This window comes from Nicotiana tabacum, chromosome 7, assembly GCF_000715075.1.
Source record: "Nicotiana tabacum cultivar K326 chromosome 7, ASM71507v2, whole genome shotgun sequence".
NCBI classification, from domain to species: domain Eukaryota; kingdom Viridiplantae; phylum Streptophyta; class Magnoliopsida; order Solanales; family Solanaceae; genus Nicotiana; species Nicotiana tabacum.
In genome coordinates this window covers 168,412,887-168,422,407 of record NC_134086.1, presented here as the reverse complement: position 1 = coordinate 168,422,407, position 9,521 = coordinate 168,412,887, and the positions used below count along the sequence as shown (strand labels likewise).

The following is a 9,521-nucleotide window of genomic DNA, read 5'->3' as shown; positions in this document are numbered from 1 at the left end:
AGAGCTGAAGTTTTTGTTGTAACTGGCGAATAGAGCTGAAGTTTTTATTTTATAACTGGCAAACTTTAGCTCTAGAGCTGAAGTTTTTATTTTGTAACTGGCGAACTTCAGCTCTAGAGCTGAAGTTTTTGTTTTGTAACTGGCAAACTTCAGCTCTAGAGCTGAAGTTTTTGTTTTTGTAACTGGCGAACTTCAGCTCTAGAGCTGAAGTTTTTGTTTTGTAACTCGTGCTCTAGAGCTGAAGTTTTTGTTTTGTAACTAGCAACTTCAACTCTAGAGCAAAGACTGGGTTTAAATCTCGTCCTCTCTTCTATTGGAATTAGTCGTAATTTTAACTGGCAACTTAATTAAGCCAAAAATTGTTCTTTTACATAGTTTGACCTCGATCATCAATATACTTTGTGAAAAGAACAATATTGGTGTCAAATGTTCTCGGAGTGGCAACGTTCGAGGAAGGCAGTATATACTTTATTACGAATTAAAAAAAAAACATAAAATACTTCACATAACAATGTGATTCTAAAAAATAGTCTGATAGTCTTGTGATTTTGTTTTCACATAAGAATAACCGGGCTCCCTATTTTTTATTTTATAGCTCATATTTATGGCAAACATCCCATGAACTGAAGTTCCATAGCAGCACCAACAACAGCAGAAGAAAGAAGAAGAAGAAGAAGAAGAAGAAGAAAACGAAGGAGGATGAGAAAGATGACTGAAGTTATTTAAAAAGTGGGTACAAGTTGGAAGTTTTTAAAAAAAATAGGTATAAATTAAAGGGGACGACCAAATAGGGCGCTCGGTGCAATTAACTTATGTTGTACTTTTTTGTCAAGGCTAAAATGATTAGATATCACATGAACCTACAAAGATAGAACAATCAAATTATTAAATCTAATGAGAAAGAGACCTCTTTTAGTAGTATTCTTTTTTACTCCGGTCATTATTATAATTTGTTGTTATACACAATCAACTAAGTTCATATCACCTTATTTTTTCACCTAGTTAAAAATCATTTTTCACATATACTCCAACCAATACAAAAGTACGATCATATGCTCCTACGTACTAAAGATTGATATTCTTATTTTCAAATTACTTGAATATAAATATTAATCTCAAATATTGTATACCATATAACCAGAGGCGGATTTATCTTGAGGAAAGTGGGGAACCCATCCTACTTGATAGATCATATAGATTTCTTGTATAATTTTTGATAAAATTTGCTATGTAGTGCGGTTGGCACCCATGGTCAAAACAAGAGGTTTGGTGCCTCAAGTTCCAGCCCAGATGGGCACTCATGATTTTACTTTATTTAGCTCTTCCTCTCTTCTCCTGGTTTTTGTTCTACTTTTCTTTTTTGCTCCTTTCTAGTTTTCCTTTTCTTTCTCATCTTGATTCTTGACAGCATTACCAATCCTATTAATTCTCCAAAATTTCATGGTAACTAACAAATTAATGATTCGAATATTAGCTATTAGTATTATTTTAATTTGAGATTTGTCTCTATTTTGAACTATTATAAATTTGTTTCACTATAAATAATTTATATGACTACAAGATCTTAAATACTCGATGAGACTTGCTTAAATATTTTTTTTCAAATTAAATTATCACATAATCATATTTGTATTCCAATCAAATTATTGAACTTTTGTCTATAACTTTGGGTAAGCAGTTCACATATAAAGAATGAGTCCTATGCTTTGAGATTTTTTGGTATTTTTGTGCTTCTTTTTCGCGATAAAATTTGTACAAATTTTTGTTTTTGCAGTATTAACTTCTTAATAATATTCTATTTTAATTCTCTCTTCATTTTAAATTTTGATGGTAAAAAACTTAATGGTTTAAAAAGAGTATAGTTTATCTCTTTGGATAATGTTTAAAATTAATAATAACTCATAAACATATAAATTTTCTTACATCAATTGACATTATGATAAGCATAAAAAATTACGTTAAAATTATAGATGGCGCACCCATGATCTCAAAATCCTGAATACGCCTTTGCATATAACACGTAGCATTATAAGCTCAATTATACCCTTGTAAATATTAATATAGCTGTTGAACTTGCAAATAATTCACGCACATGTACTATAACTCCACATTTTACAAAACCAATTCATGAATTTCAATAAATGTATATGTTAACCATGTAGAAGCATAAACTCACAAAATTAATACTAATATATATAACTTGGATCGTGACAGTATGGCTTGATCATATGTATACTTCAACATGACAAAGAATACATCTAAGATGATAAAGCAACATTTATCATATACTTAAACTTGAAATCTAATAATCAAGGATATATTATGTTCTTTATCACAAGAACAACATCAAATTTATTAAAGGTCTTCAACCTTTAATGAAACTCAAAATAATGTCTAAATAAGAATATCTATTTATTTCATGATCTTAAAACAATACAACAACTTTTAAGTATGTACTTCTTGAAATTAAAATTCACATAATCTCATATATGTGATATATCTATATGACAACTAATTATTTGCATTTTTTTTCAAATAATAACAACTATAACCATTAAATATGTTATTTTAAATAATAATTAACATGATGCATACATGATATATTTTGAGGTAATCGCTTTTATGAGATGTTTTGCATCATCACCTTGACGTTGTCTCTTTGATTATCTCGATAATCAAAGTTGCTCTAATCTGAAGGAACTTTTTCGTCTGCTGCATTTTCAATACCTTCTCAACCATTAGCCTCTCCTCAAGTGTTATCACAATTAATTAATAAATAAATATTTAAAAGGTTAAAGAAACTACTTAATAACATAAACAGTGCACACACCAAATGTATCAGCGAGTAATAAATTAATGAGAAGTGGTTAAGACTATCTTCTTCCTTAATTATTCAACAACTTTGACCAATTAGTATCGACAGTAAAAACTACTGCTGGTCCTTCATTTCAGTGTTTCATCTTCACCAAACCGGTTAAACCTCCACATGTAGTTTTGGAAAAGCAATGGTTCTTTTCTAACGACAAAATAATTTTTCTTAAAAATTAGTTAGTATTGAAAGAACACAACTATTTAGAAAAGGCACAATATAAATGTAATAGTTCTTTAATTATTATTATAAAATATGAAATATAAATATAAATATATATTTTTAAAAGGGGTATAAATAGAATGATAATTTAACCTTTTGATTTGGGGCTCTAAATTAAACAGAATCATCACTACATGTGAACTTAATTTGGTGAAATAGATTCCATTGTTCAACCAATTAAACTTTTTACTCGAACGTAACTATTTATCGAATTATCTAATCAGATGAAAGTAAATTCTTAGGAGTAGTAATTCTTTAATTGGCTTCTTCTCCGGTAGGACGACAGCAAGAGACAAGCATTTAAAGATGCAAATTCTTTTTACCTTTAAGGCAACGGCTGAATAATGCATTTTCAAAGCCAATGGTTAAAACTAATTTTGAAAGACTTAGTAATTAATAAGAACAAACACTACTTTTAAGAAAAGTCACTTAAATTAAAATGGGTTTTTACGTTTATTTTAAATGATGTTTTATTATATTATTAAATAATTTATAAAATAGGGTATTTAGACTTTTTAGTTATGGCCTTCCCACTTTAATGACGTGAGTCTTTTTTTAAAAGATGCAAACATATGCTTTCTCCGTCATATTATTTGATGGAACATTATTAGACCAATATTATCATTTACGAAGAGAAATACAAAATACTCCATCCAAATACATCAGATAAAATTGGAATGATATAAAAAATATTACTCCAATATTGACTTTATATCAAGAAATGATCTAAATTTAAACTTAATCTATGTTGCCAATTTGTTATCAAAATTGCTAGCTAGTAAGTACAGTATAAAATGTTACCAAAATAATTGATGAATTTCCTTGTAATTTAAAAGGCGTATCACGCGGATAGACAAACGAACTGTACACGCTTTTCTGTTTCCTTTGGCCGTGTTTTGTCATCGACGACGAAACCGCCACCGCCACCCGCCAGTCTCCGCCGCCTTAAATCCACGGCAGAAAGTCTATATATACGTAGCGTAGGGGGTATTTCCCAATTAACTTGTGTCAGTAAAGATCAAACCCTCCAAATTTTCCATTTTCCCGTTACTTATAGTTCCCTGTCATTTTCAACCCGTTTCTTCTCAATTTTTAATTTTAATTGGTTTTGGACATTTTCCTTCTGACCTTCTCTATTACTTTCCTGTTTATACCTATGATAAAGAAATTCGTCATTTTTTCTGATTGGCTAAATTCAAAATAGTGATAATTAAAATCTGCATTCTTCCATGTCGATGATATCTGGCATCCAAGGCCAACTTCTAGAAGTTACGGGTATGAAAAGTTTCATGACTTTCTCCTTCTCTTTATGATAAAAGAGAATTACCCTTATTTTGATTTTTGATTAATTGATTTGGTTCGGAATTTGAAATTAATTTTGCAGTGGTTTCATGCAACAAATTGAAGGACACAGAATGGATATCAAGGCAAGATCCTTATGTTTGTCTTGAATATGGTAGTACCAAATTTCGTACTCGTACTTGCACAGGTTCGTATTTTTTTTTTAATTATACCTTGTAATTGTTTGTTCTTTTGTATTGTAATTTGTGAAAGTTTACTCCTTTTGTTATTGATTTGTTCTGGAATTAATTTGTAGATGGTGGGAAAAACCCTACATTTCAAGAGAAATTCGTGTTTACGCTCATTGAAGGGTTGAGAGAGATTAATGTTGTGGTTTGGAATAGCAATACCATTTCCTATGACGATTTTATAGGGAGCGGAAAGTAATTTTCTCAACTTGTTTAATGTTTGTTTCACAGAGAGTAGAGTACTAATATTTGTTGAATTTGCTAATTATAGGATTCAACTACACAAAGTTCTCTCACAAGGATATGATGATACTGCTTGGCCAATCCAGACCAAGACCGGCAGGTAAATTTATCAGCTCTAATTTTTTCTATTTGCTCTAGTGACAATGTGTGTTTCTGTTTTTGTTAAGGTTAGTGACAATTTGTATTTATGATTGGTTTTGTTGACGAACTCAAGCTTTTGTAACCTTAAGATCACTGTAAATCTCTTCATTTTGTCACCTAAACTACTACTAGTAAAGATTGAATAACTACTTTGATTTCTTCCTGCTGCTTTGCTATTCATAAATATTTGAAATCAAAGTTACCTTTTTCTTTATTACGTTAAATTAGTATTTCTAGTACATGCCACTTTGATAAAACTTAGTGTTATCTCCTATTATATGCTATGAGCTCTTTTATATTAATGAGATTGGTTTTTCCTAACATAACAAAGTACAAATCTTCTATTGTTAAGAACAGAGTTGCATCGCTTAAAGCAGAAGAGATTTAAAATCAATGAAAATTTGGTACGAATCCCCCCTGCAGTACTGTGATCAAAGAAAGTATGATAAAGTCATTGAGAAATCTGAAGGGTCTAGCACCCTGCTGTCTTTGCATTTAAACCATATACGAGAATATCTTGTTGGTACAACGCCAGGAAAATAATAACTCAACTAAAGACTTACAGAAAGTCATTCCATCAATTTTCTGTTTGCCTACTTCAGATCATTAACCTACTGATTGTAATAAACATTGTCACTTGTGCCAAAGTCAAAGGATATAAGGGGCAGTTATGTACTGTTTTGCTTTTTAAAGGCGTGCGAGCTGGGAGTGGGGTTAAGTTAGTTGATATTCATATCCCATCCTATTTTTCATTTTCTTCTGTTTCTATTTCTGAATGAACTTTATTTGTTGGTATGGAAGATGTATGATCAACCTCTTTAAAAGTCTATGAGATGGTCTTTTGAGTCCATGAATCAGGGTTTTGACTGATCCATCTCATTTCTTTCACTTTATATCTTGCGAAGTAGTTGACTAGCTGTTTGCTGCAGTTTAGAACCTTGCTTATATTTGTTTCATGTTAGTGATAAGCTTGTATTATTTGTGGTTTTTACCTACTTGGGCTAAGGGCCTGGAGTGTTTGTTAAATTTAGCATTTTATAGTGTAATTTTTTGCTGAAAATTATTTAGAACTAGTGCCATTGCTAGAACTTTTTCTTCCTACTAGGTCATGAATCAGTCATTTTCACAAGGAGTTAATCTATCCCTTTAGACATGCATTCTGTATGGGCAAAGACCAATGACAGACATGATAGTTTATCTTGCGGGCCTGGGGAATGCCTCTAAGTCAGAAGTAGAGTTGCGGCTTAGAGTCGAGGTTTTATATTTATTAATTGCCGGGGAGAAATTCTTAGTTGTTGGTTTGGCCTTCTAAAATAAGTCAATTCAACCAGATATCTTTTTGGTGATCCTTGGCATAGAACTGGTAATAGAAGTCGGTTGTTTACGGTGCCAGCTCTTGACGGATTCTTGAAGGTGAAAAGCTGGGTTTCAATTTTCTGGAGTATATGATTCCGTATAACTGATAGAAGAGAGCTGTTTATTTTTTTTGGATAATCTGTATCTTTCCTGATGTGGAGTCAAAAATATTCCCCTGGGGAGTGCGTGTCTTTTATGTGAGGAAAGTAGTAAACGCAAAAACATCAGCATGTCTTTTTCATCTATTGTATGAAGAACTAAAAGCAGACAAAGAGAGTTTCACCCATAGGCATCTGCCTTTTTTCCTAGATGAATTGCGCTCTTATTTTTTCTCATTGTAACCTTGGGGGCACCCTTGCTGTCTCACTTTTTCTAGTTTCAGATTTGTGACCCTTACTTTAGCAATCAAGGTACCTGCAATTAGACCTGAAATTTTATCCCAGACTATGAATCTGTGTGTCATATGGAACTCGAGCACACCATTGTGATTAAAAGGAACCTTCATATAGAACTCTGTAACTATCTAAATAAGCAATCAATTCAATTTTGAGATTCTGTAAATCTATCTCGTCAAATTGAGTGGATGTTCGGTGGTCATTTTGTATTGGCTCTTGGAGCTGTAATTATTGTAGTCTCATTACTTGCAGGCATGCTGGAGAAGTTCGACTGATAATGCACTATGCTAATGCCAATGTAAGTAGTACTGTGATCTGCGGAACTCTCAAGAGACCCAGAGTCATCTTTCTAATATATTTTTGACATGTTTGCTCTTTAAATTCCCAGAAGCCAGCAACAAGTTATGCTCCATCAGCTCCACCATATGCAGCATCGCAACCTCAAGCACCTATGTACTCCGTGCCTCCACCACATTTAGCTTCTTATCCACCAGCAGCGGCTTATCAAACACCTCCTCCATACCCTGCATACCCGCCTCATTCAGTTGCATATCCACCAACCTCATATCCTCCCCCTCAAACGACTGCTTATCCTCCAGCTTATCCACCACCTTCGGCATATCCTCCCGTATCTTATCCACCACCATCACAGGACTATTCTTATCCTCCAGGTGACTATGCTTGACAGTTAATTTTTTCCCTTTTCCCTCTTTCCTAGTTTCTCTATAAAAGCTGATTGTATCTTTTAATTTTATTATCGATCAGGTCCGTACCAGGGAACATATCCTCCACGACCTTACTGAGGCCACATTCCAACATGCTTTGGTGAAGAATGTGCATAGTTGCTTGTGAGGAAAAAACAATAATATATGAAATGTGCATATAGGTTTTTACTGAACAAGTTTGCTTAGGCATTTGTATTTGTGTCTAACATCGAAAATTCAAGGCTTGGATAACTTGTTTGTGACTTTGTGGTAATTCTGTCGGACAGTAACCGATCTTGTAGTTTACTGGGTTCAATCATGAATGGTAGAAGATATTCAACATTCAGTGACTTGTATAGCATGTATACAAACAATATGTGCCCAGTGGGTATTTGTTCTTTGCCATCGCAGTTTCTGTTTGCTTCAACTAGCATTCTATTAAGAAGGGAGCATCACCACATATATGCTCCATTGCTACTTTGGGTGGGGGGGGGGGGGGGTTGGGGGGGGGGGGAATAAAAACAGCATTCCAAATAATAGCATGTGCGGTTAATCTCCTAAAATCAACTTATTCTGAGAAGTTTTGTTTTTCAAAAGCGCTTTTCTCAGACGTATTTTTGGTGCGAAGCAGTTTGTGTTTGGCTAATTAATTTGAAAAGCACATCTGAGCAACAATTAGTGTTTGACAAAACTGTAAAAGATTACTTCTTCTCCAAATCTGTTTTTGCTTCTATTCAAAAATACTTTTTTTTCCTTTTAAAAACTTGGCCAAACACTTCAACTTTTAAAAAAAAAAACTTTTTTTCGGAGAAGCTTTACTAAAGATATTATCAATGCTTGCATGTTTTCTTTCTCAGAACAATTTATGATGATGATAGTCGCGTCAAATCATGTTGAAATTTGCAATAATCCGATGAATAGACATATGAACTAGAAAAATCAAATGGTCGTTTTGACTATGTTAAACCACTATCAATTGGCCGTTTGGTTACCAGGAAGAGATAGACAAAGATATCTCATGGTTTGCGATATCTGTTATCTTAACTTCTATCATTTTAATTTAAAATAATTTTCCGGACTAATTAATAATCATAATTAAATATCAGATAAAATAATATCACATTTTATCCGAATTTGTTATCCCTATCATTTCAACCAAACGACCCCTAAATCTAAAGTGTTTCTCCTCTGGCATTAGAGATTCAACATTTCACTGTATAAAGTGCTGAGATGGCTTTCGGTGTTCCACTATCATTGCCCTTTCAAGTGAGTGTGTGTGTGTCCCATTACACCAATAAATATATATATTGGATTCAAAAGTCTTATGAGTAGTCAACCTCAGATGGTGCTTACTATTTTTCGTAGTTAGTAAAAAGCATATCTCCTTCTGACTTTTGCCAAATTCTCATATGTGCTCCTGACTTTCGTTGGTATTTCCTTAGTTTTTACTTGCTGAGAGATGAATTAATGAGAACACATTTTCATATAGCCTAGAAAAACTTACTTTTTAACTACATTTGATAACATGGCAGATGCATCAGGAAATTGAAATGCCAAAGTAAATATTACAACAACTAATACCCATTAAGCGTTTTGTAGCCTTAATTTCTCTAATTATTAATGGCTCGGATTGGGTTAGTGTCTTGAAAATGGGTTAGGGAACTATAGAGATTTGGAAGGTAAAAGAAATGATGGAATGAATTTGGCATAGGCGATTTGGTACGGTACTTTGGAGTGAAATGAAGCAAAGCAACCACCCCCAAAAAAAGGGACCTATTTTGACTTTTGAAAAATAATGATGCAATGAGATGGGTCTTTTTTTGTTGAGATGTTAGTGATTGCCAGGCATTAATACTGTTTCATCTAAACCTTAATGATGGCATTATAACCTTAATTAACACTATAAAACAGCTGTATAACTAACTATGTCTCTCTTTTCTTTACTTTCTTAGTTGGTTTAGGCTGGCCATTACCTCAAGAATGACCCCATTATCTACTCTCTCTGTTCTCTTAATTGCAAATGCATTTAACTAATAGCCCCCTAAACCATTCTTTTACCTTG

At 32.9% G+C, this 9,521-nt stretch overlaps 1 protein-coding gene across 1 annotated transcript; it reads left to right on the top strand.

The window, feature by feature from the left end:
* Nucleotides 1-3,915: 3,915 nt before the first annotated feature.
* Nucleotides 3,916-7,805, top strand: LOC107792203 (elicitor-responsive protein 3). Its single transcript, XM_016614396.2, has 7 exons — nt 3,916-4,366; nt 4,476-4,580; nt 4,689-4,815; nt 4,892-4,963; nt 7,008-7,053; nt 7,144-7,426; nt 7,521-7,805. The coding sequence occupies exons 1-7, from the start codon at nt 4,321-4,323 to the stop codon at nt 7,556-7,558; spliced, it is 717 nt and encodes a 238-aa protein (XP_016469882.1). The 5' UTR covers nt 3,916-4,320; the 3' UTR covers nt 7,559-7,805.
* The last annotated feature ends 1,716 nt before the right edge of the window (nt 7,806-9,521 follow it).

What these genes read in the sequence shown, in the direction of transcription:
- LOC107792203 (XM_016614396.2), top strand. Translation starts at nt 4,321, where the DNA reads ATGTCGATGATATCTGGCATCCAAGGCCAACTTCTAGAAGTTACGG. An exon ending in CCAACTTCTAGAAGTTACGG is followed by an intron (nt 4,367 to 4,475) that starts GTATGAAAAGTT and finishes TTAATTTTGCAG; the next exon opens with TGGTTTCATGCAACAAATTG. An exon ending in TCGTACTCGTACTTGCACAG is followed by an intron (nt 4,581 to 4,688) that starts GTTCGTATTTTT and finishes ATTAATTTGTAG; the next exon opens with ATGGTGGGAAAAACCCTACA.